This window comes from Micromys minutus (genome assembly GCF_963924665.1).
Source record: "Micromys minutus genome assembly, chromosome: 14".
Classification (NCBI taxonomy): Eukaryota; Metazoa; Chordata; class Mammalia; order Rodentia; family Muridae; genus Micromys; species Micromys minutus.
Genome location: NC_137983.1, coordinates 42,945,838 through 42,972,636, shown reverse-complemented (window position 1 = coordinate 42,972,636; position 26,799 = coordinate 42,945,838). Strand labels below are relative to the sequence as shown.

Genomic DNA, 26,799 nt, shown 5'->3' with positions numbered 1-26,799 from the left:
TAGTCTGAGTGCTACATAATGTGTTTTTATTTAGTGTAGTAGTGGGTTTTGGTCAGTGGAAGAGATTGACATCCTCCTGGGAGTGGGAAATAAGCCATTTAAAACCCCAGAAGTATTCTAAAGCCCAATGGTGAGGTTTACTGGAAAGAGACAAGGCCACAAAGGTGTGTTCTATAGAAGTATTCATCACGTGAGGTCAAAAGCAACTCTGGCAATCAGCTAACCCTTAAGAACAATAGGTTCAACTTAGAACTGTGTCTTAGTTAAACAGATAAGGGCACAGTCTTTATCAGTCTTTCCCCTGAGCCTCGAGCATTTAAGATCTGCATTTTGATATTTGGTCTTTTTGTAATCTTCTCTTGAAAAGTTCCAGAGGGAGCAGTTTGAGGCTGTGGCTTGTGCCATCTCCTTTCAGGAGGTCCTAATGTCATCCCCAAATGGCTACACACTGACTCTCTGGGTCCTAGACAATTACTTAGATGCCAACAAAGAAAATGGAGTAATGGCTTTTATCAGGACAACATGTACACCCATATATGTTAAGTGGAATAAGGCAAATGCAGAAAGACAAATACCATATGCAAAATCTAAAGTTTCATATACGAGTGTGTGTGTGTGTGTGTGTGTTTAGGTCATGAAACGATCACGAGAGGGGAGAGTGATATTTAAGGGCTTTGAGGAACATACAGAGCAATAGGATACGTAGTAGGAAAGTAAGGACTAACTGGGGAATGAAGGGAACCAGCCGGATAATGGAGGTACATAGGGAGAGAGGCGGGGATGGGAGGATGGAAGAGCAAATATAAAGACACATACATACATAGATGCCAATATGAAACCCATTCCTCTGTTCTGTCAACCTAAAGAAAACAAGCAATAAATAAAACTCTTAGAAAAATCCATCTTCAGCCAGCTTGAGAAAACCTACTACGTAAGAAGATTGTGTGAGAGATTCTGGAAAAGGCACTTTATGGGAGCACCTCAGATCCTCAGGCTGTTTAGACTCAAGCTTGTTTTGTATGAGAACTGGTCCCCAGTTCCTCGTTTGGATTCATGGATGAAAAATGTCTGGTTTGAATAAGAATGGCCCTCGTAGGTTCATAGATTCGAATGTTTAGTCATCAAGGAGTGGCACTATTTGAAAGGATTAAAAGGATTAGTAGCTGTAGCCTTGCTGAAGAATGTGTGTCACTAGGGTTGGGCCCTTCGGCTCTCTATCTGCCTATGGGTCAGGATGTAGAACTCTCAGCTACTTCTCCAGCACCATGTCTGCCTCTGTGACACCATGCTTCCTGTCATGATAATAATGGACTAACCTCTGAAAACTGTAAGCCAGCCCACCATTGAGTGCTTTCGTTGACATGCATTGGCTTGATCATGGTGTCTCTTCACAGCAATACAACAGTGACTAAGATGGCAAAGAGGCTACAACTCCATTTATCTCAGATCTATAACTGTTATCATGCTGAAAAGAACTATGGGAACCCCATGTGCTTATGAGTAACAGCACTGTGCAGTTTTAAATAGATCATTATTCTGAGGAATATCAGTAGATTCACATCGAAATGACTTCAAGAATAGTTGCCATCAACCTCAGTGCAAACTGCAGGGAAAAGCTGTCTCATTCATTATATATACATTTTACAAATGTACATCTATGGTCCATAGGGTATTGTGGCTGCTCGCTTCTGGAGGGAGATGACTCTGAGATGTCAGCTTCATGACTCATTTTTCAGTGTCTACTGTATAGGAACAAGACCCACCCCACTGTTTTGTTCTCCCTGCTTTGACTAACCCACCTCCCTTCTCAAACTGCCAACTTGCAGTGGATTTTGATGGTGACAATGAAAAGCAGTGTCCTGCACCATCAGGACCGTTTCAAATGCTCACTAAATCTCCATGTCCCAACGCCTGTACGACTCATGTGTTGGCTTTTGTAATTTCACACATGCTTTGCCCCTGCTTTCCAGGCCTTCTACAACTACCATGTGCTGGAATTACTTCAGATGCTAGTGACCGGAGGTATAGACTCTCAGATAGAACCCTATGTGGTGGAGGAGATTCCATACGAGATGAATGATGGCTATGCCACAGTCTTGTCTGGGAGGACGCGGTGTAAGCTGGGACTTCTCTCTTTAGACCAAACCATTCTATCAGACATTAAGGTGAGTCTACTCTTAGTATACTGCATTTTCCGACTTCCTTAACTCTCTGAATTTCTGAAAACAGGTTGCTTGGGTTCATAGATGATGTACAACCCAGAAATAATAATTAGTAAATATTTAATACAATAGAGTACTGTAGCTTCAGAGTGCCTGCACGCAGTGTGTTTTCATCTGCTGTGTTTATTCTCTTCAACAATCTCAAGAGGTAGAGAAAGCAGCTGCCTTTCTCCACCCTCCAGCTGAGGATGCAAGCAGCTCAAACACTATGTCTGAATGTGTCCCCTATAGATCCCATACTGGGAACTCATGCAACTGTGTTGAAGGGTGAGCCCATTAACAGATGATTAGCTGAGGGACGGAGTGGGGTTTCAGTAGAAGGGGGACTTGGCCTCCTCCCTTCTCTTCCACCCCTTCCTGTCCCATCTCTTGCCCTTTCACCTTCTCATGACACAATGCAGCTGTAAGGCTAGGATCTAGAAGCCCTAGATCTTCTCTGCATCTGCTTTAGCTTTTTGTGTTTAATCTGTCCAGGGATGGCACTAGTTAAGTAACTATTTTCATTTAACAGACCAACAGACAAACAAACCTGAGGACATCAGAGTTTCAACAGTGTCACAGCAGGTGTCCAGCTAAGGAGTGTGGTCTAGGTTCTTACTGTTGCTTCAATATCTGACATGCTAAAGAACGCTGGTCAGGCTAGCTGGAATCAGGCAGAACGCTGTGGCTGGGTCTAAGAATGCCCCTGGTTCAATTGAATATGCTGATGCTTTCTTAGCCCGGGAAGCTGGCAAATGTGGCAAAACTATAACAAGACAACACGTTGAACAACTTTCCGTGGATCATCTCTTCATTCAGGAACCAGAGTAGAGTACAGCCTCATCCCCAACGATCTGCTCCTCAGTGTTGTGCCTTCTGGTGTTTACTTTTGATTGACACTGCATCCAGCCATCCCGTGTTACAGTCAGGACACAGCTGGACAAGGAGACATCTTTTGTAGATTCACTGGGTATCAGCAGAGCCCCTTTCAAAGACGTGTGCTCTTTAGACCTCTGTTCTGAACATGGCTCCACCCACACTGCCAAAATGGGTAGAACCTCTGTGTGTTCTGTGCCCGTGAATTCCAGATGCAAATGCCACCTGAATTCACGTGGTTCTGGGATCGTCACCTGCGGGTGGTAGTGACTGAGGGATGGGCCCAGGAAGCTGCTACAGGCATATCCCAAACTCCTGCTCTTTCGATTGTCCTATATCTCTGTCCTCAGAGATCTTGATCTTTCCTTAAGGAATCACAGGACTGTGCAGAAGTTTATTTTTCTGGCTGTATCTCATCTATTTGTCACTGCCTTTGAATTGTGACCTTACTGGCCACAGCAGAGGAATACTTGAGAGTCCCCGAAGTTTACCCCTAAAACTGAATTTTTTTCAACCTGTTGCTCTTAAGTAGTTCTTAATGGCAGCCAAACTATCAACAGTAAAAGAATTTGTAGGAGCATGTGCCACACTACACCCAGAATGAGAAAACCAGAATGCTAAAGGGATAAGGGTTCAAAACCAATCACAAACTTCTATAACTGCCCACCTTACATTGCTACCACAGCAATGATGGCTGCCAGGTCTTCTAGATGCCTACAGCAAATAGCTGGCAAACAAAACTCAAGTAGGTTCTTGCAACCCTTTGATTAAAATTCTTATCAAGCGCCTGCTATTCTGTTCTCTTCCCAGCCAAGAAAAACCTTTGGACAGCTGTTCTGTGGCTCATTGGATAATTTTGGGATCCTATGTGTTGGCTTATACCGTATGATGGATGAGGAAGAACATAGCTCAGAACACAAAAGGGGAGTATGATAGTTTGAAAGGCTTGAGCCACTTTTTAAATGTGAGAACTAAGGCCACCATGCTGGCTCACTGAAAGTCATAACCAGAGCACCAGATCAGCCACTGCATAGAGGGGGATGGGGTTGGGGGATGGGGAGTGGGGGATGGAGATTGGAGGTTGGGAGAGGGTGATAACTTAGCTCTAAGGAAGGCGGGGTCTAAACAGCAGAAACCATGTGATCAGAATCCCAGGAACCTTGAAAGGAGAGAGTGAAGAGTCTGTTCCCACTGAAAACGAATTGTAGCCTTTCAATGAGAGGGTTTTGTTTGTTTGTTTGTTTTGTTTTATACTTATCTCTGTCCATGAAGCTGTTGTCTGTCTGGGAGATGCCCTAGGTTTCTGCTAGATTCACTGAGAATGCTTGCAGAATGCTTCCTCTAGTCAGTATGGTTTGTGTTCTTAAATCATCAATGCACATTGTTCCATTTTACTCAAAGGAGATCATTCTGCTTGCTCACTGTGGGAAAGAGAAGATATCTATCTAGATCAGAGGCAAAGGGGCAAAGCAAAAAGCATGAGTCTAGAACAGCACAGTCAGGCAGTTCTCAACCAGGATGGTCACTGTGGGGACGAGGCAGTTAGCAGATTGGGAGACAGAAAAATATGAAAGAGTAGAGATGGGTTGGTGGAGCTCATTGTACACAGAGCACAAATAAAATTACTTCAAATAGTGGGCTCAAGTGATAAAGAGAAAGAAGGGGAGGAGAGGAAGAAGTAGAGGACCATGGGAAGATACAATGCAGTGAGAAATGGAGGAGGGATACAGTGAGAGATGGAGGAGGGATGCAGTGAGAGAGATGGAGGAGGGATACAGTGAGAGATGGAAGAGGGACACAGTGAGAGAGATGGAGGAGGGATACAGAGAAAGATGGAGGAGGGATGCAGTGAGAGATGGAGGAGGGATACAGTGAGAGATGGAGGAGGGATACAGTGAGAGAGATGGAGGAGGGATACAGTGAGAGATGGAGGAGGGATGCAGTGAGAGATGGAGGAGGGACACAGTGAGAGAGATGGAGGATGGTACAGTGAGAGAGATGGAGGAGGGATGCAGTGAGAGATGGAGGAGGGATACAGTACAGAGAAAGATGGAGGAGGGATGCAGTACAGAGAGAGATGCAAGGTTTCCCCACTTCATACCACAGTTTGCCTCAGTGCTCAGAACTGTGTTCATTGAAGGTTTGGCATATGTATATACTGAAAGTAGATTAAACCGGGGTTCAGAAAAGGCCACGGAGGGGAACTACCCCAGATCCAGTCTCATTCTTCTCTTATTAAAGTTATGGGGACAGCTGCCCCCAGAGAACTGCAATTGTTGTGGAGAGCTACAAGTCAACCCCCTGCCTCTCCTCCAGGACCTCTCCTATTGTTGTATGCCAGTGAAGAAAGGAAAACCCAGAACAAAATGCCCTCTTCATTTGGGGTGTTGCTGGTCCACACTGTCCAAGCTGCAGTCTCAGAATCCATCCTTGGCTTTACCTCACAGGTTCGTGATCACCAGGCCGGCCAATGAGTGTCACTTGCTGCCCTCAGACCTCGTGTTTTGTGCTATCCCTTCCAGTGCCACCTGCAACAAATCAGAAAGCAATTCTTCAAGTCAGATTCAAGAGAACACGACCAATGTGACAGCACTGAGTCCAGGGATGAATGTCTACACTAAGTACAATGCTCACAACCTTTACCCAGGCAGCGACCCGGGAGAGAGGAGGCATCAGCACCCCAACTCCCGAGTCTATCCTTTGGACCCATTCGATACCAGTGATATTAATCAAGGAAAATAAAAACAGAAGCATCCTGTTTTGGTGCCAGTTGCTTGGTGGGTTGACGAGTCGGCAAGCTCATGGCTGTGGAAGGGACCATCTTATCCCACTGAATCCGGTGAGAGGAATAAAGATGTACATGATCGATGTATTAACGTGCTCTCTTTCCTTGAGCGTGAATGGGTTCGTCTGAGCTGAGTTAAGAAGTCCTCCACTTGGACAGATGCCAGTTGGAACTAATTTGTCAGAAAGTCCTAGGAATATGCTTAAGACAGGGCAAATGTTTATTAAAATATTATGGAATGTTGGGGTTTTGTTGAAACAGGGGAATTAGCAGACTTTGGTCTGCCCTGGGTATAGGGACGGGTTCCTTTTAGAAGGATCACTCCTCCCTCCTGGGGCATTGTAAGTGTTACAAACTACTAAGTCTGGGAGGGACTCTAAGAAGTCTTGTCTGTTTGGCCTTGGCCAGCTACTTCTGGGCATGGGGTCTGCAGTGTGCTTGAAACACCCAGCGAGACAAACAGATCTTCCCTTAGCTGGTGGGTATCAGTTACACAACTGCTTGGTTAGGGGTGTGAACCTGTGTCTGCTTCCCCCTCTTAGTGCTGGGATCCCCCACCTGGCTTGAACCTGTGCCGCCATAGCCCCTGTGAGCTCACCAGCCTCAGTCCTGCTGCTTCTATTCTGTCTCAACGGTATTTTTTGGTCTGTTTTGATTTTCACTGTTGTGTTTTGTTTTGTTGAAAGAGAGAAAGGAAAAAAAATTTTTTTGAGTGCTTAAGGAACTGGGAAGGACCCAAGGGGAGTTGAGGGAGTTAGATAAACGTAATCAAGATACATTGTGTGGAAATATGTTTTTAAGAAGTCCTATGCAGAGCCCTGGTGCACTCCCACCTCTGGGCTCTTCCCATGGCCCCTGGATGGAAGCTGTTTGTCTATTCTAATGACATAGTTTCTGTTTCTCCCTTCCTCCCCCACCCTGCAGGCTTCTCAGGTAAGCTCCTGTCTATATGTCCAATGTCAGCTGCCCTTGGGGTGTGTGACTGTCTGTCTGCCAGGGATCCTTGTGATCTCTGCTTTTTTTAAACTCTAGGACAGCTGCAGCTTTCTTGCCCCCCTTCCCCAATGTCACCAGCCCTCTGTCACAGTCAGGGCTTCCTTAGGCAGTAAATGAGTGTCTAGAACTCTGGGGCCAGCTGAAGTTTCAGAGGAAGAGGCTGAGAGGTCATTCTTGTGGTGATTTTGCTTTTGCCCTCAGTGAGGCATTCACGGAACTCCCTCTTCCGTGCATGGGTGGCGTCGATGTCTGTTATTGCTGTCTGTGACCCCAAAGGCATCGCCTGTGGTTCCTTCCAGTGGCAGAACATACAGATCTCTGAGTTCAAGGTCAGTCTACAGAGCAAATTCCAGGACAGCCAAGCTTAGGCTCAGAGGGAGTCAGAAAACAGAAAGCTGGTGATAGAATTAGGTGCAGGAAGGCATGTTCCAGTCCCAGAAAGCAGCAGAACAAAGTAACTTCAGCCATGTGGCTCTGGCTTTAGCATGAAAAATAGAAGGAACTATTGGGATTATTGATGCTGACTAGCTGGAGCTAAGAAAGTAGTGGTGATTAAGAATAGACCAGCATCACTGAGATATCTTCTGCTGCTGGACTTGGTAATGTAAGAGTCACCCAGGTGGTACTGGTTTTGAAGGCATGAAGGGGTCATAAAGAGCAGCTGAGGCTTGGCCCTGTGAGAGGCCATGGAAGGCCATTGGTGAAGGTGCAGCCTCAGTTGCAATTAGTGCCCCAGGATTGAAGGGGTCACGCAAAGGAGTTGAGACTTGGCACCACAAAGAGAGCCTATGAGAGGCTATTGGTGAATGTAGCAGAAGCCCCAGTATGTTGAAGATGCTAGTACCATGGGATGGTCAGGAAGAACACCAGCAACAGTAGAATGGATCAGCCTGAGCTTAGATCCACTCCACAGATGGCAGAGCTGGAGAAGTGAAGCCAGCCCTTTGGAGAATCCCAGACATTGAAACAAGAAGCTGTAACACTGAAGCTGCCTTGGAGACCCAAAGATTTTCCAGATGCCTGTTTGTCCCTGTGGTGACACACCTTTTCCTCCCCCTCTTGGAAGGTATCTGGACACTCATGTAGTCACCCTCTTTGGATTGACCCAAGTTCTCATCATTTCTCATTTTGAAAGAGACAGTCAAGGCATTTCTAGCCAAGGGTTTGTTGACTGACAGAACACTAAGATACACAGAGAATCTGTGTGTCACCGTGGAATCCCAGCGGCCATCTCCTAGCTCAAATGGTGGGTTGCATGCTTCCCCAAGAACTGCCTGGGGGAGGGCGAGTTTCCTGACAGTTCCGCTGTATCCGGGCTCAGTGCTTCTTATGGCCCAAGGCATCCTAACCTTGACACAGCACCCAGTTCAGAGGTACTTGGTAACTCTGACATCACCCATTCATGAAGGCTCTCTTTGTTGATGGGGAAACAGCAGAGCTGTGGCTATCCTCACCATGCCTATCTTTACTGTTACACTGAAGAACTGGGCAGTGCCTGGAGTCCCTAGAGCGGCCTGTTCCCATTAACAACTCCATCAGCATTCTCAAGAGATTCCCAACAGGGAATGTCAGACTTACATCACAGTCACAATATTCAAAAGAAATGAAGATGGGTTGGAGAGATGGCTCAGATTAGAGACTGGAATTTGGTTCCCAACACCCATATTGGGTGTCACACAGCTGCCCATAACCCTTGCTCCAGGAGAACCCAAAGTTTCTTCTTGCCACTGCAGGCACTGCATTTGTAAGCACACCCCAATACATATCACCAGAAACTAAAGTCTTAAAAAAATCAAAACCCACATTGTTTTGCTTTAAGAAATGTTTATTTAGCACTTGCTAAGTACAAGGCAGTGCATTTGGTACCACAAGAATGCAGAAGAAAATGTAATTCTTGCCTTTAAGATCACGATAACACCGATAATATCCATCACACGAGGCAGAAGCGATGAGATGGTATCAGTGAGAACCCCAAAGAGGCTCTGGATGAGAATGGGATCAGAGGTGGTGTTTCCACAACGGGCCGTCAATCAGATACAAATACGGGTGGGGAGAAATGAAGAGGAGGGAGGGGTCCAGCTGGGTTATAGTCAGCAAGGCTGGTTGACGGGGACAGGAAAACAGCAGAAGGTGCTGAGATCAAAAGAAGAGGGCTGTGTCAGTCAGAGATCCCACGGGCACAAATGAACTGGACCAGATGGATTGATCCAACTCCTGCTTTATAAAGCTTAATCTGGTAACTTCACAGAAAGAAGTGTACACACACACACACTTGTATTTTTTGTTTTTTTAATGGGAGAATACAAGTAAGAAGCGAAAAGGCAGCAGCGGATAGTTCCATGCCCTGAGACAGAATGAGCCATTCAGAGCTAGAAAAACATGGAGTTTCCATCTGTAGAGAAGCAAGGAGCTGAGCCAGAGATGCTACAGGCACAGGGGAGAAGACAACAGGAAGCCCGGCCATTTGTGCAAGGGCCAAAATGTCCCCAGGTCACCACAGAAAAGTGGCCTAAAATACAACCCCATCATGATTCTTCTTGGAAATGCAATCCTCATGAAAATCCCCAGGAGGGTGTCTATACGCTCAGCATCCTGAAGAAACAGCCAATGCTGTGGACAGCCTTTGGTAGGGTTCACTCTGATGGACATGGAAAGGTTTCGCTATTATTCCTTTCCCAGGGTTTTCTGTGAGATTACACAGAAGCTGCCCACAGGTCCCACCTTATCACATCTAAACCCCGGCGGAGCTGAGGGAGCATTTCTTTCCTTCCACAGATAAGGGAACCAAAGCTCTGACAGGTCAGGGGACTGCCCGTACCTTACCCTGGAGAAAGCTCCAGAGGACCCACTAAAGAACATATGTTCTTCTTCCCAGGGATATATCTCTGGGTACCTAGAGATGCCCAGGTACCACCCAGAGACATGCCAGTGCAGACAGACAGACAATAGGAAGGTATATGGACAGAGTGGTTTGCAATAACAAATCTGTGCTTCAGTGTTCTTTTCCAAGTGAGGAAGCAGCAAGTAGTGAGTGGTAAGAAGCAAGTGGCCTTCGCTAATGCATTCCGAGGGCCCATCAAAGCCCTGAAGGTGGGAGAGAAAAATACTTTGGCTTTCTAGGAACAATTAAAGTGCATGCTCTAAGAAGAAATCAGACATTATGACACGGTCCATTCAAAAAGCTTTATAGTCTGTCACCATGAGACCATGGTGGTTATTGTTGGCGTGCATGTACACATGGAAAGGCATCTTTCCAGGAAGTAAGAGTTGGTCTTTCTTGTTGGTTGCTTGTTTGTAATGCCAGGGACCAAACCCAAGGTGCTGTCCAAGCTTGGGAAGGGTTCTGCCTCGAAGTCAGCACAGCCTGCCAACCTCGGCCTCTTTTCACAGAGTTAATCCTCTCTGAGAAGTCAAACAAGATTTCCACATGTGGTCCAAATATATCAATTTCATACAAAATGGAAAAAAACGGAGAGCATAACATTTCAAATACGTAAATATGTGAGTCAAAAATACACAGGCAACTTTCTGATGTCTCAGCCAATCAGCTTGGACATGGTATCTGGAAGCACGCCCCTTTGTGAGGGGGGCTGCAGCTCTTCTCCAAGGCCCTCTGGACTCCTCCAGCAATGTATTTCAGTGGGTCCCATCAGATTTTCCAAAATACCTTCTTTTTGTAGAGGATGTAGGCGATGAACACCCAAAGGGCAGTGGCGACTATGTTCTGAATGAGATGCTCTTTGTGTGACTGCTCATCCCCGAGCTTCCACTGGAAGGGGAAGTAGTTCTCAAACACCTCATGACCAACATACACCAGAATAGAATTCATCCCTTAGAGAGAGCAGAACGTGGGTTTTCCGGATCATTCATAGAGCTCTTTAAATGAATTCAATAAATAATGTGAGGCCTACACTTGCATTATTGCCTATGGCCCCAAATAAATGATGTGTAGCTCCATTTAACCGTGAAGTGTATTTCTAAATGCTTAGGAAGTAGGAGCTTCAGCTGGTTCCGCAGGCAAAGGCTCTGCCACCAATTCTGACCTCTATTCTACCCCAAGGACCCTCTTGGTGGAGAGAACTGACCCCTGTAAGCTGTCGTCTAGCATGTGCACACATGTGGCCATATGACACATATGCATGCCATGCACACACTCACACATATGTACACATGCACACACATTCATATGCACATGCCTACACATATGTACATATACTCACACACATACTCATAATATGTGCACATATATACACACATTCTCACATATACATACATACACACATTCATATACACATGCACACATATACGCTCACATGCATACTTATTATACATATGCACACACACATATATACTCACACATATACATACATGCACACATTCATACATATACACACACATACAAACATATACTCATATGCATACTCATACATATGCACACACACATGCACACTCATATATACACTCACAGACATGCACACACACATACACACATGCAAGCACACACATGCAAGCACACACACTCACACACATATACACGAAGAACAATTCTATTTTTATTCAAAATAATATGTCCTGGGTCCTATCCAGCACTTCATCATTTTGTACTGCGTAGATATAAGCAGGGTGTATTTATTGACTCTAGAAACTAAATGTGAAAATGGGGTAGAGTGCTTTGGGACAGGCCAGTGGCCTCCTGTGAGCTGGGCAGCCCAGCCACTGCTGAGTTATCCTCAGCTGGCTTCCGGAAATGTGCCTCTAGGATAGAGCTGAGGAAGCCCAGTGCCTCTGAAGCCAGTCCACCTGCTACCACCTACTCTGGCGACAGCTAACTCACCTGGATAAAAGAATGGCGTTCCTGTCCACAGACCCTTCACATCCACAACCGGGTACAGGATGAGCAGGATGAAGAAGGCAAAGCAGCTGAGTGTGGTGACATAGGAGATGGACCTACGGGAAGATGAGCAAGGGAGGGCTGTCACGCCCCGGAAACACCGCTGTCAGCATGAGGGCCAAGAGGAACACGGCACCCTCTGCTGTGCTTACCAGAGGTTCTTGTTTATCGGAATGAAGCCTTCATTTGCAGATGATTTTGTCAACGCAATAGAAATAATCCCCTGTGGAGAAAAGAAGGGTGTTAAAGGTTTATATTACAATCTCTAAACACAATGCACTTAAGACAAAAAAAAATTACTTAATTTCTTAGGGAGGACTGAAAAAATCACCTTTTATTTTGTTCTTTTAACTGGAAACCTATTGTAAGATGTGTAATTAATACATTATCCAAAACTATTTCTCAGTGTTCCCTGAGTTAGAGAAGGTAAGCAGTGAGTCACAGTGACTCCTGACGGTGACTCTGAAAGGCCGGGGAAACCGGGCAGGCACACAAACGCGTTCTTAACGGATGCCCCTGCTTTTAAAACTATCCCTTGCCTGGCTGTTTCCATTTTTATTTTCTCTTTCATTTTTGAGATAGAGTCTCACATATCCCAAACTGGCCTCAAGTTCACTTTGTAGCCAAGGGTGCTTGGGTCTCCTTGCTTCTACCCTCTCACTGAGACACATGCCACCTCACCCAGTCCTCAGCATTGGGGATAGGACCCAGGGCATCTCTTACTGCTTGGAATCCTCCCTCCCTCCCCCCCATCACTCCCTCCCTCCCTGCCCCTCTCTCCCTTCCCCCCTTTTGTTTCTAGAGACAGGGTTTCTCTGTGTATCCTTGGCTGTTCTATAGACCAGGCTGGCCTCAAACTCAAAGATCCGCCTTCCTCTGCCTCCCAAGTGCTGGGATCAAAGGTGTGCGCCACCTCAACCTGGCCCCTTACACACTTTCTCCAGCAATTCTCATTCAAATGCTTGATAGCAGACACTATGTTACTTATTTGTATAATATAGTTTCCTAAGGAAATAAGCCTGAATATTTAGATATAAAGACGTCTTCCTCCTTGGGACTAGGAGTGTAGCTCAGTGGTAGACTGTGTGTGCTTGGTACACACCAGGCCCTGAGTTCCAGTCTCAGGAAATAAAACTAATTTTTAAAGATGTTACTCTGTGAACCCTGTTATTCAAGTGAACCATTTCCTGTCATGCTGTGGCAGTGACGACTCAACACTTCATTTCTTCTTTAGTAAGGGTCGTCCTTAAGAATGGCAGTGGGGATACTTACAAGGATGCAGCACCAGGCGGCGAATCGCATCAGGATGGCTTTCATCTGATCCTTGTAATACAATAGTATTTTCCCTGCCTGGAGACGAAAACAGAAGGACCAAGCAAGTTAGTCACCTGTGGCGGATTCTTGTTTCTATTTTCATCAGTTTAACCATCCAGCACATGGGCGTCTTTGCTGAGTACACGTTCTAGACTCTGGGGATATAAGGAAGAACACAAGTTGACCCCTGTACCCTGGTGGAAACTAAGAAGTGTGGGACCAGTGACATAGGTAGTGTTGGGGATACAGGTCGGAGAGCATTGGAGCAGGTAGGACATCCCAGGTGAGGGAGTGCCACAGTAGATTGAAAAGTGAAATAATGGGGCAGGCAGGGAGCTCAGCAGGTCTCACTTAGATCAGGTGCTTTCTCACAGAGGTTTTGGGGAGCCCAGGAAAGTTACCCCTCATTCTAGACACAACTTAAAATCACCTGGGAAAAGAAAACCTCAATCGACAAATTGCTTAGATCACTTTGGTCTGTTAACGTGTTGTGGGGGGTTGTCTTGATTGTTAATTGATACAGGAGGGCTGGGGCCATTGTGAGCAGCACCATCCCTGGGTCAGGGCGCCTGGATGCTGCCTGACCACGGGCCAGCAAGTGTGGCAGCAGGCAGTGATCCTGCATGGCTTCTGCCTTAAGTTCCCGGGCTGAGTACCACCCCTCCCTTCCCCCAATGAGGGCTGTGACCTGTGAGTGGAACTGCCCTTTCCTCCCCTAAACTGCTTCCCTCACAGAGTGTTTTGTCACAGCAACGGAATGGAGACTAAAAGTAACCACCCACCTGGATGACTAGGTCAGATTAGTCTGGCTACAAAGTATCCTGTCTGGGTGCATAGGGGCAAGACTGAACTGTGTGCAGGGAAAACTTAAAACCTCAGACAGGACACTGCACAAAGTCTCTCTGAACTAGAGTCAAACTTTAAAAAAAAACAAAACAAAACAAAACATATTTATTACGTCTCAAATTATAGCTTATTCCATTACATACTGAGTATGAAAACTGCCATTAAGAGCAGACCAGTTTTATCTTATCGGTAATTTAATGCAGAATTAAGTTGGCTTTGTTTTATTTTTATGTTTTTAAGATTTTTATTTATTTTATGTATGTGAGTACACTGTTGCTATCTTCAAACACGCCAGAAGAGGGCATCAGATCCCATTACAGGAGGTTGTGAGCCACCATGTGGTTGCCGGGAATTGAACTCAGAACCTCTGGAAGAGCAGTCAGTGCTCTTAACAGATGAGCCATCTCTCTAGCCCTAGAGTGAATCATTGAAAGTATCAAAGGATATAGTGTTAATGACTCATATTATTAGCTAAAGTGTGTGAGTGTTGCCTATGTGCTAGTTCTTGGGGTTTTGTATAAATTAGCGTATTTCATCCTTGTAACACCCCTGGAATTAGATACATCAAGACGTCACCCTGCCTGCCCACGAGGAAGCTAGACACAAACCCACATAGTGCAGCTCTGGGTCTGTACCTAAACTTTCCCACATTAACCCAACTACTCCTGCAGGCTGAGGTTTGCCTACATTGTGTGTAGAGAATAGGTGAATGTAGATTTAAAAACAGAATCTTAAGTATCACAGAAATAGAGGCTGGGTGTCAACTCATTAGTGGAAAATTATTTAATCCCCAAAATGTACACATTTGAGATCTGTACCATTTAATAGGACTGTCACTAGCCATGCGTGAGGTCCTTAGTTCCACCCCAGCCATATCCTGAACTCCACAGAGTCCTTGTAATGGCTGCCTGCATAGTCAGGACACTCTCTCCATCACAGAACGTTCTTCTCCATCGGGTCTGATGTAGAAGCTTGTCTACAATCCAGTTCCCTTCAAAGAATATACTCAAATGCCAGGAAAGAGCTTTGTGTAGAGAAATCTAGATGGCTCTGAGTCAAGCCCGAAGTGCACATGGGGGACACCAACATAACCAGATTCGATCTGGGACATAAGACACGCATGCTCTAAAGCCTCTTACATAGCTGGCTGTGGAGGAAAGTCTGTTTTTTCCTAAGTCCATACAGGCGACGGCACCGGAAGGGGATCTGATCTTTCTGGGACCAGTGTGGGTCTCCATACCTATGATGTATCTTATGATCTTATGAAGGGATTGGGATACCAAGTCCAGCATTTGCACCCTTTGTAAGCACCATGACCATGTGGACACAATGCTCATCCCTACACAGGCTGCACTCTGGGAAGCAGAGACAGACCACTGCCTGAAAAGGAACCTGTGAGCACTGAGAAGCAAAAGTCTGCTGTTTATGAGTTAGTCAGTCTCGGCTGTTTGTTGCAGCAACACAAACAAACACAGGGAGACATGGGAAAAACAGACAAGCATGGCGACCTCTTCATGTTACCAACATCAAAGCATTCTGAAAACCCCACATCTTTCATAGTGTCTGTTTGCACTTGTCTTGTTCTGTAACCCAGTCTGGCCTCAAACTCAGTCCTCCTGCCTCAGCCTTCCAAATGCAGGGATTAGAAATGTGGCCATTGTCAGGTAGGGCCCGGGTAACTGTCTGAGTCTCCCATTTTGTACTGTTACTATTTTGTGCTGTTACCAGGGAACCTTTTCATGCTGAAGTTGACTACATATTCTGTTATGTTCTGTGTCCTTGGAAACCAATCACCATAGAAGTCAGTAGAACTGCTTTGTATATTTACCCACAATAAGCTTGGACCTGAACCAACCACCCAACAGGACTTCCTGAACCTATGTATAAGCTTTAAAAAAAAAGATTTCTTTATTTATTATATATAAGTACACTGTAGCTGTTTTCAGACACACCAGCAGAGGGCATCAGATCTCATTACAGATGGTTGTGAGCCACCATGTGGTTACTTGGATTTGAACTCAGGACCTCTGGAAGAACAGTCAGAGCTCTTAACCATGGAGCCATCTCTCCAGCCCCTATGTATAAGCATTTATGGTATTTGCCTTTATTAGCTGTCCCTGGAATAGACCCCAGCATGAGAGACATCTGCATCAATATAAGAAACTATTTGGAATAAGATTTTCATTTTGAGCAGTGGTCTAGTAAAGTTTAAGTTCCCAAGACTTCCCTTGGAACTGACATCCTACTTAGCAGAAAGAGACATGTATCTGGGTAACTGAAGACACAAATGTCAGACAGGTCCCATCCTGGTAGACGAGTTAGAGCATGAATATTAGATAAGGCAAGTCCCCTGCCACAGTCAAATACCCCAACCAATGGGGGCAGGACAAGTGTACAACAAAGACATGTCCAAAAGGAAATGCCCTATCCCTAAATCCCGTTTGGTGAACAGATGTTTGTGGATTTGGGGTTTACCCTTGTAAAAGCTTAACTCAATGCCATGGTTCAGTTCCTAAATCTGGACCATGGCTCTGGTCAACCAGTCCTGGGGCAGATGCTCAATAAACTATCCCTGTCTGACTGACACTGGTGTCTGTGTGGTTTGTGAGGTGATTCCTGCACCCCAATACCTTTAATCCCAGCACTGAGGAGGCAGAGGCAGGAAGACCCTTGAGGAGTTTGAAGCCAGCCTGGTCTATAGTGTAAGCTCCAGGCCAGCCAAGGCTACACAGAGAATCACCGTCTCAAAAAAACAAAAGGAAGAAAGAAAAACAGAAAAAAAGAAAGAAAGGTAGCCATTAATAGAACTCGTTTTCCACAAACTGCAGGGTTAAAATAAACCCACAACAAGTAGGATTTTAGTTTCCAGAATGTAAGGATCCAGCTAGTCATTTGAATTGCTGAGCTATTCCACACTAGTTTGAATAATCAATCCTAAACAGAATTTGCCAGACCTGTAGGGTAGCAGACAGCCTCCTTCCACTTCCTCATTACAGGAGACGGTCTCTCAGTACATTGCTAGCAGCTGTCACAAACTGTCACAAACTGTCAGAAGGGTTATCCTGAGGAAATGAACAGATACCTGAACTCCTAAAAATGCCATCACAATGGAGTTGATAGTTCCTAAGATTCCTTCTGGGTCATAGGCCACTTCTGTGTGATACAGCACCTTAAGGAAACAGAACAAGAGGGTGGCAGTCACCGGCTGAACACAAAAACAAATGAAAGACAGCAAACTGAAAACATTCCAATAGCTGCTGTTTCCAGGTTCCCTTGTCTCTCCTTCCTTCCCTCCCCACCTCCCTTTTTTTAAATTAATTAATTAATTAATTTATTTACTTATTTACTTTTACAGCAGAAATTCATGGGCAATTTGTAAGCATCATAAGCAAAGTAAGCCAAGATCCTGCCTGGCCACATTAGCAAGTCTGACAAAGAATTTAACCAAATTCAATTCGAATGCCTAACAGGGCAGGGGTTGCATGCTGCTTCCAATTTAGCAAACCCCACTGCAGCATCAACAGTCCCCAAACTTCTTCTTGTGCAAATAACATATAATAATCCCTTTGAGAAGGGGGAGTGGCCTAGTGGAAGCAAGCATGTTTAGCATGTAGGAGGCCCATGTTTTCAGCACTAGCACTCCATAAACAAAACAAAACAAACAAAAACCAAAGTCAATTAAAGTAAAACATTTGTATTTTCAATATAAAAATTAGAGCAGAACTTTGGAAGTGTACAGTGTATTAGCACCACTCAGATCCTTAAACTTTCTGAGTCCCGAAACATTCATCCCCAACCAACTACTAGAAATAAGGTCCCTGTCACATACTTCATGCAGGGTCCTTGACTAAAGAGGAGTACACGCTGTGGGCGGACAGCTCCCTGGGCCCCAGCAACATCACACAAGACAAATGAAGGTGTGTGTGTGGGGGGGGATTTGGTCTGCCTTCCTAAATCACTCCTGTCCTGGAGAGAGTCCACCCCCAATAAGAACCATAAGGGGACACACCCCTCACCCAGTGCAGACAGTTCTTGAATGTCACCTCAGAGGCTCAGGGATTAACCACAGTGCAGTTCAACAATACCTTCCCCCCAAATGCATTCCACAGGGAACCAGTGAGGATACCCCCCTCCCCCACGCACATCCTGCACCAGAGTCCCTGTCTCAGAGTTTGGGATAGAAACCTAAGGGGCCAAATAAAACTCCACTTGCTTTATATGGTTCATTTCACTCCGCAATCAGAAATGCCTCCACCTACCAACAGGTGGTGAATATCTGCGGCCAGTTTTCCAAATAAAAGTGACTTCCCTACTTCCCAGTTCTCATTAAAGGGAAGACTCACGCACAGTGGAGGATGGGTGTTGGTATAGGTGACTGTCCCCCAGAAGCAGGCGGTCGATGTAGCCAGCAGCTCCTCCAGTACAGTGAGGATACTTCCCCAAGTCCCCTATACCGCCAGGCCCAAGGTAGCCACTAGGGAAGTAAAAAACCATGTTTAAATGGCAGGACCCAGAGCAGTGGTTGTCCATGCAGCTGTTCGAATAGCTGCAAACAGGCCCCCAGCAGCTCCAGCCCCTGAACTTAGTGCTCTTTTGACCGGAGTGCAGCTCCCATCACTGGACTGCAGCCTGCTTTCTACTCAGTGATGCTGAGGCAACTCAACCTTCCTCTCAATGTAAAGATAGCCACAAAGGAGAATGAAGTGTGAAAGGTAATCAATCCCTCTCCTGTGCTTACCTCTGACCTGATAGGAAGGAACTATCATGGCTGCAGCCAGGAGGACCTGAGCTTGATCCCCAGAACCCATGCAGGGAAAAACAAAGACAGAGAGAGACAGAGACAGAGAGACAGAGAGAGAGAGAAAGGGAGAGACAGAGAGACGAGAGACAGAGAGACAGAAAGCCAAGCCTTGTACTGGGGCTGGGAGATGGCTCAGTGAGATTCCCAGAACCCACATGGAGGTTCCGATTCCAGGAGATCCGACACCTCCTTTCTGGCTTCCACAGGCACTGCAAGCACATGGTATGCAGATACACATGCAGGCAAAACACTTATACACATAAACATTTGTTTATTAAAAAGCCATGCAAGGTGTACATATTTCTAATAGCAGCAGGCGGATCCTTTGGCCAATCTACTTGGCAAATTCTGCCCCCCCCCCCCCCCGGCCCCGCACCCACCCCACACAAAGAATAAGAAATACCACCTGACACTGTGAGCCTTCAGATGCACATGAGCGCACAAGCACCCACACTCATACACCAACAGGAGCACACACACACAAAGGGATTACCTGGTAAAGGGTCACTTACGTAGGGCACCCAGGGACAGGTAAAAGGAATGTCAAAGCCAGCCAAATGCTTTCCAGCATCAAAATGATGAGCCACTGGGGCCAGCTGGAAGTGAGGTCTCGGAGAGACAAGCAGCTTCTTTCCTGGGTGGGGAGGCAAGAGCAACCCAACAGTGAACCTGGGAAAGGCCTTTGTAGTAGAATAAAATGCCCCCTAGTGGAACTCTGTGAGTTCAAGCCTAGCCTGGTCTACATAGTGAGTTCCTGCCTCACTGTCTCAAACAAACAAACAAATAAACAAAAAGAAGCGAATGGATTCAGGAAAAGGCATTTTACTGACGGAAGTGCAGTGGTACGCATTGCAGTGTAAGGATTTGGAAAACCGAACTGCGGATTGTCCTGTTGTTTTAAAAAGATGATTTCTGGGGATGAGAGGGCAGGTGGATCAAGAGGGGACGATGACCTGTGTAAAGGAGGGTCCCTAAGGCTCGCTGGCTAGGCAGCCTAGCCTACCCAGAGCCTAGCCGGCCAGTGAGAGACCCTAACCCAAAAGGAAGGTGAACGGTGCCGAATAAATGACTCCCAAGGCTGTCCTCCAGTTACGCCCCCCTCATCCCCACCCCCACCCCAGATTCTCACCAGTGTACAACTGTCAGGCACAGGCTTGGTGAAGCAGAGCTCCAACACAGCAACTACAAAGTACGTCACTCCCAACCGCTGCAGGACACCAGGGATCCGCACCTTATCCCAAGACACTGCCAAAGACACAAGTCACCTCAGGGTAAGCCAGCAGGATGCATCTTACCCCAAGACAAGCCATCATCTCTGTGACTCGTAAGTCATTTTCCATATGTGGTTTGAGGACACAATGCCCTCTGCAAACAAACAGCTGCGTTCTAGGAGGGAACAACCTATAGCAAACCCTGTGGTGGTTTCCCCCAAGGTTGAGAGGAAACAGTACTTCACATGGAGCCCATCAAAGTGATCTCTCTCTAAGTCAGTGGGTCTCAGCCTATTGGTCACAACCTCTTTGGGGGGGGGCGAGCAACCTTTTCACGGGGGTCACGGAAGACCATCTCAGTATCAGATATTTGCATTATGATTCACAAGAGTAGCAAAATCACAGCCATGAAATAGCAATGAAAATAAATTTATGGTTGGGGGTCATTTTATCTCGAGGTACTGTATGAAGGAATGCAGCTTTAGGAAGGTTGAGAAGCCCTGCCTTAAGCACTTACCACCCGAGGCTGGATTTAGCTCATGTGGAAGCATCTACTCTTTGCCAAAGACAAGTCAAGCCCCTAGGACAGTGACTGCTACCTTCCCTGTCTGCCCTTGTCACCATGGGAGGTGTTTGTGGCCTCTGTTCACCACCTAGAGGCACTGAGGAACACAGAGGCAAAGACAAGAAAGAGTTCCCTTCCCACAGCACAGCTGGCACAGAGGTCAGGACAGATTCTTTAACAGCAAACACCGGCAGAACCAGAGGGCCAGGAGACAGAGCAGGAGAACAGTGACCTGGTCTTTTCCTCCTCTGTTCCTCAGCACAAGGGCCTGACCCAGAAACAGAACTTCATCCTCACTCAGCCTGACCTTTATGTCTCAGGAATTGGAGTAGTCACAACAGTGCCTCCCAGTAGAAAATGCCAAGCTAAGTACAGTAGTACCCAGTGACATCCAAGTAGTAAGGACACTCTTCTAATAATTGATCTGCTGGGAGGGACTGAGTCGGAAGAATTACGGCAGAGGACATGTGGGACTAAGTGGCAAAACGTTTGCTGAGCATGTGCAGGGGCCTGGGTTTGGTCCCAATCACCAGGGTAAATACACACACACACACACACACACAAACACACACACACTAAGTCTTTTCCATAGTTCAACCTGACTACATAATAACAACGGGGCAGAGATACTTACATGGACCAAGGCAATAATTGGGGTTGACAATGATAATTCCTATACAGATTAGCAGAAAACTTCTCCAAGCGATTTTCCCCAGCAGTTTGATTTTTGAACAGCCTCGTTGTAGGAGAGAAGTCATTGACAAGAAAATTGAAGATCCCATGATAAATACGAACCTAAAAAGAAAGGCTATCGGTAGGTGGCCATTTCTAATTTTTATGCACGTATCCTTAATATCTGATGGCACAGGAGAGAGTGACACACTATCTGTCCACCGTAGCCAATTCATAGCGTCAGGCTCAAGATATAGGAGAGGCACAGACACAGCCCTGTTGGCTGGGAATTTGTCAGAACGTCTTAGAGTCCTACTGGGGGAGGAAAACTGGCTAACAGTGGGACTCCCAGGGACAGCCCTCCAAGCAGCTGTGGAGTGGAAGGCTACAGACTTTGGATGCAAGAGACTTGGCACTAGCACTCGAAATCCTAAGTCACCAGAAAAGTGAAACCATGTAGCAAAGACTTTTGAGAAGGAAAATAAAGCTTAGTGATGAGTTCCGGTGTGGTTTTACACCTCCAGTGTGAAGATGGGCTGTGCATAACACTGCCTGTGTTTAAGGAAGGAAGCTTTGAGCAAGAGATCACCAGGGATCTCAGAGCAACAACAGTTTAGGCAAAAATGTGGCCCTCTGTCCTACCCAATAAAGCTCTGTGAAATTAAAAAAACAAAAACAAAAATGCCAACTATTCCATGTTTCAGAAACTCATTCCTTCTCCTGGAAGGAAGAGCCCCTCCTTCCTCCCTCCCCTCCCTTCCCCTCCCCCCATCATGTAGGACTAACATACATTTCTCTTTCCTTCTTTTAAATTTATAAAGTCCCGCCCCCCCCCCCCAACCCTCCAAAAACAAATCTGAACATGAGATGCCCAGAGGCTGGCATGTTCAAACAGTCAGGCCCCGTTTGGTGGTGTTTTAGATCATGGGGCCTTTGGAAACCAGGGACATCTTGGTCATCTCGGGACTGTAGGGTGGGGCTAGAGGACTGGGGCAGTCCCTCTTCCTTGCAGGAGACAGTACTTCCCATCCTGCTGTGAGCAAGCTGCCTCCTGCGGCTACACAACTGGGGAGCTAAATTAACTTCTAAATTAACTCCTTCCCCTAAATCCCTTCCGTGAGGTATTTTGTCCCGGTAAGGAGAAAGTAACTGACAAACCACAGGGTCTTCTTCCTAGTTACTGGCTAGGGATTAGGGAAGCATGGCTTACTCTGGCTGCCTTCCAGCATCCACTGGCTTTCCTTCCAGCGTCAGCCGCTCATGGGACAGTAACAAGAGCTATGCAGACAGCATGCTGAAGTCACTTCTAGATCTTGAGCAAACAATAAGTACCCTATCCAAATCCCTCTCAAAAAACAAAACAGAACAAAACAAAACAAAACAAAAAACAAAAAAAACAAGCATCTCTCCCCACCAAACCTTGAACCTATGGTAGTAATAAAGCACCAGAGTCCCAGCATGGAACCACTCTCCTGGAACCATATCTGGTGATGGAGCACCGAAGTTGCTCAGAGCATCAGCGTGAATGCAAGTGGTGCCTCAGACGGGGAAGTATGACAAGACTGAGGGTCCATGAGTGGAAAGTGTTTCCACGCTACACTCTGCTGTTTTACTTACACATCTCACTTCCTGCTATACATGAAGCCATACTCACAGATGCCAATTTACTGTACCTGCTTTTAAATGTATGATTTACACAGATTTAGGGGATTAATGGGTGGAACTTGACTATAAATTCTGAACTTTCCATGTAATTTCAGCAAGTAGAGAATATCTGCTCTAGCAAGATTGTTCCCCATGAAACCTTATTCATCTTTGGGGATGAGCCTACAGTTTGATGGCAGAGCGTGTGCTTAGCATGCACAAGGTCTTAGTTTCCATCTCATGCAGACACAGAGATACCAAGTATCTTTTATGTACTCACGTATATGAACTGCCCAGTAACAGAACTTATGGTAGGGCTTCACAAAGGTCAGCGCTGGCTTATGATCTAGAAATGGTCACAGAGAGAGGTTCCAGCCTCTCACAGCCGAGGACAGGAGATGTGTGGAGCGGGGGAGGACAGGCTGAGTCTGTGCAATATTGTGAAATACCCCTGATGTCCTAAGACACTGGAACTTTTGCTGGACCTCACAGCCTGGGTTAATACACCTCAAAGTCTCTGTCCTACTGCTGCCCTACTATGTGTGTGGCCTGCTTAATTAATAGACCTTAAAGAGCACAATATGAATCTACCTGACTTCCCTTGGATTCCCCGTGTCAATAACTGTACCACCTAAACTAATGCATAGTTTTAATCTTAAATTAATGTTCTTCTATTCCCCCTGCCCAGATAATGCATGTGTATCATTTGCCAAAAGCAGCAGATACCGAAGTTGAGATCTACTTCCAAAAATCTACCATAAAGGTTGAAAGCAACCATTTTTTAGATATTGGTTAATCAACAATAATGTTTGTTGTCTGGATCAGTTGGAGCCAGTGACTTAATCCCTTGTAAAACTCTATTAAAAGATTTCTGTAATGTGTCCCTTTCTTCCTCATTGATGCCTTCCGTGCTGTTCAATAAATGCAGAGAGAAGCCCTTTGTTAGAGTGGCACATAGCACATGCAGACAGACAGACAGACAAGGGCACGGGGGCATGGAGCACTGAGGTACAGACTTCAAATCTAGACTTGCCAGTGGTTAAACAACTCCAAGGGGAAGGCTTTCATCTCCTGTTACACAACACCAACGCATTATTGGTGACAGGCGATAATCACTAATATGAATGACCTTATACTGTCAGCTCACCATGGGAAGACGAGGTCAGCCACGGTCAGTCCTATAAAACAACACAAGAACAAAGAGTAAAAAAGAGGACTCTAGAATATCCATACCTCCCAGTTCCAAATGTATACATTTTGCTGCATATTTACAGAGAGTACTATACAGAGACAGGAGCCCCTACACAGTCACTGGGCAGGACTCAGGGGTGGGGACTGGGGCAGGCTCCTGACCATAAACCATTCATGGAGACTGTGGATAAGTCTGTGACCTTCCAGCTATACTAATCAAAGCCTATTCACTCCATGTCTTCTACCAGAACATCCAACATGGAACATAACTGAAACTCTTCAGGCACACAAGAGAGACTCTGGTGTTCAGGTATGAATGGGAGATAGAACTCTAATTTAAATTTTTTCTGTTATTGATTAATTGATTTATGGGTGGGGAAGCATGTGTAATGGTCAGAAGACAGCTTGCAGGAATCATTGGGGATTGAACTCAAGTTGTAGGTTTGGCAGGCAGCAAGCACCTACCTGCTGAGCTATTTTGCAAGCCAATGAATCTTGTTTTATACTTGGCCTCAGCCAAAAGGTCGAGAAGCAATAACTCTTGTTTTAAATAAATACTTCAAAACAGCTCACGTTCTACTATCATCTGGACTCGGTCTGAGTACCGAGCTGCACCATCAGACAACATCATGGAATCTGGTCACAAGTGGTCAAACGCTCTTCTAGAGGCTTCCACAGGTATGGTCTGCTTAGGATAAAGTCCATGTCTGTATTCTATGTCATTTTCCTGGTTCTAAAATATCCACTTTCCAGTCAACTACCCTCCCAGACTAATCTTCTTAAGTGGCACCCCAAGAAAGACGGTAAGTCTTAAGTAGGTAGAATCCGCCACGATACAGCAGCTGGACCGTACCAATGATCATGGAAAACCATGTCTTTACATTTCCTGTGGAGACTTGAAGTCTCACAGCAGAAAAATCCAGTCACTGTGTCACTACAGAGGGTCACTCCAGATCCTCAGAGGAGCCAAGCCAAAGGGCCCTAGAGTAAGGCCAGGGTGGTTGTAAGCAGGCTGGGAGAGCTCGGGTGGAGTGCCCACAGGGGATGCCAAGTTCTCTGGGCACAGGGCTGGGGTATTACACGCTACAGTACCTGCAGGAACTGTCTTACCGTTCCAACTTGAATGTTTGAAGTACCAATACTTTCCTCCTCCATAATTAACGAAGACCATGAGGATGAGAGCGACCCTACAGGGTAAACAAAGGGAGGGCGAGGTAAAGACAGCCACCGAGTACAGACACACTTCAACCCAAGGTGCACCACATGACAATGTGACTACAGAGCAGCTGATGTCACAGCAGAAAAAATTTAAAGTGATATATGGTTTCCAGGCGCTCACTGCGAGGGGACACAAAATGATGTTCTTCAGCCTGTGTTTTATCTAACACAGTATGTCAAGAAAATTTTATACTTGGGCTGGCAAGATGGCTTAGCTGGTAAAGGCACTTAATAAAAGCCTGAAGACCCCAGCCTCGCATGGTAGAGGGGGAGAATTCACTTCTGTGAGCCATCCTTCCAACTCCACAGGGTCACCATGACCAGGAAACTGCAACTAACACTCACTGCACACATGCACACACACACACCCATTTCAAAGAAAACTTCATACTACACAACTGAATTATATGATCTGAAAAACAAAGTAACATGTTTCCAGAAACACAGCGTTGGGTTAATGACTTTAGATGTCTCAGGTTTACTGTCACAGAATCATGATACTCAAACTGAGTTTATAAAAACTGAGGATTCGAAGCTCGTGTCTTGCTGACTCGCCAGGCACTTCTAAGTATTTAATGTTAGTTTCTGCTCACCTATGAACTTTTCTTCACATGTCAACGGTGACAGGAAAGACAAAGACACAGTAAAATGGCTTCCGAACAGGCTGTCGTTGGCTGCCAGCCTGAGAAGGGACACTTGGCATGCTGCGGACTAACCTGCTCTGCTCAGGGACCCACCTACAGCAGTAGCCTGTCTCCCGCTCAGCAACTGAGCGGCCGAGAGAGTTATGTAACTCAGCGGCTCTATGTTCCCGTGTGGGAAGCACAGCCATTTTTCCAAGTGTTCAAATAAGACACCTCAGAGGTGTGGAGGCTCAGGGAGCTACCAGGGTTGTTAACAATTCCGTAGACTGTGATGAGTTTCACCTGCAACCTGAAATGCACTAATATGTCAAGTCCCCGAAGGCACCAGTGGAAAAGGCCACATTGATGTGTGTCAGCTCACAGCAAAGGTACAGGAACTGGGCCAGTGGTCAAGCAGTGGTCACTTACCGAGTGTGGAGCCTAGCTTTAAATCCCAAAATGCCTTGCTCCCACACCCAAAAGATAAAACACAAGACCAAAACAAACAAACAAATACCCCCACAGACACAGTAAAAACGCTGTCTAAAACCACTTTTAGGCCATGCATGTGAGGTACATGTAAGAAATCTAAGTTTGTGTTTAGACCTGGGTCCTACCCACAAGCTTTCTCGTGGTTAGTTTTCCAAAACTCTGAAATTGGAAACTCTTCTGGCACCAGCGTTTTGGATGGGGTAGCTTGTCCAAATACCTGAACTGGCTCCCACATATCCAAAAGGGGTACCCAAGACTCCTGATGCTGAGAAGGAGCTGCAGGGGGATTCTCTCAGATGAAGAACAGATGCTGTGTGTTTATTTTTAGCCATTTGTGAATCTGCTTAGTTGGAGTTTAGTCTTCACCCTTCTACCAGAAGTACAGCATCACAAGCTAGGGCCCATGATTGTGGGGCTGCTGTCAGGAAGCCTGTAATTCCAGGCAGTCTAGCAGCACCAAAGGGTGAAAGTGA

At 46.0% G+C, this 26,799-nt stretch overlaps 2 protein-coding genes across 3 annotated transcripts in view; one reads left to right on the top strand and one right to left on the bottom strand.

Annotated features, from left to right (window-relative positions):
- KCNU1 (potassium calcium-activated channel subfamily U member 1) overlaps window positions 1-5,819 on the top strand; it is a gene marked incomplete at both ends in the record, with an annotated part of 65,010 nt that extends 59,191 nt beyond the window's left edge. The window contains 3 exons of the mRNA XM_080928953.1: window positions 1,971-2,165; window positions 3,888-4,004; window positions 5,529-5,819. Of these exons, the coding sequence (XP_080785079.1) occupies window positions 1,971-2,165; window positions 3,888-4,004; window positions 5,529-5,819 (603 nt within the window). The remainder of the gene's footprint in view (window positions 1-1,970; window positions 2,166-3,887; window positions 4,005-5,528) is intronic.
- Window positions 5,820-8,731: 2,912 nt separating this feature from the next.
- HGSNAT (heparan-alpha-glucosaminide N-acetyltransferase) overlaps window positions 8,732-26,799 on the bottom strand; it is a 28,709-nt gene continuing 10,641 nt past the window's right edge. The window contains exons 8-18 of one of the 2 annotated variants that reach the window (XM_080928365.1): window positions 25,104-25,180; window positions 23,950-23,980; window positions 21,121-21,281; window positions 19,840-19,955; window positions 19,223-19,344; window positions 18,257-18,383; window positions 16,992-17,078; window positions 13,022-13,099; window positions 11,902-11,972; window positions 11,693-11,805; window positions 8,732-10,689 (exon numbers count right to left, since the gene is read on the bottom strand). In XM_080928365.1, coding sequence (XP_080784491.1) covers window positions 10,508-10,689; window positions 11,693-11,805; window positions 11,902-11,972; window positions 13,022-13,099; window positions 16,992-17,078; window positions 18,257-18,383; window positions 19,223-19,344; window positions 19,840-19,955; window positions 21,121-21,281; window positions 23,950-23,980; window positions 25,104-25,180 — 1,165 coding nt within the window. In that variant the 3' untranslated portion in view covers window positions 8,732-10,507. The remainder of the gene's footprint in view (window positions 10,690-11,692; window positions 11,806-11,901; window positions 11,973-13,021; window positions 13,100-16,991; window positions 17,079-18,256; window positions 18,384-19,222; window positions 19,345-19,839; window positions 19,956-21,120; window positions 21,282-23,949; window positions 23,981-25,103; window positions 25,181-26,799) is intronic. The other variant, XM_080928366.1, reaches the window with a different exon arrangement.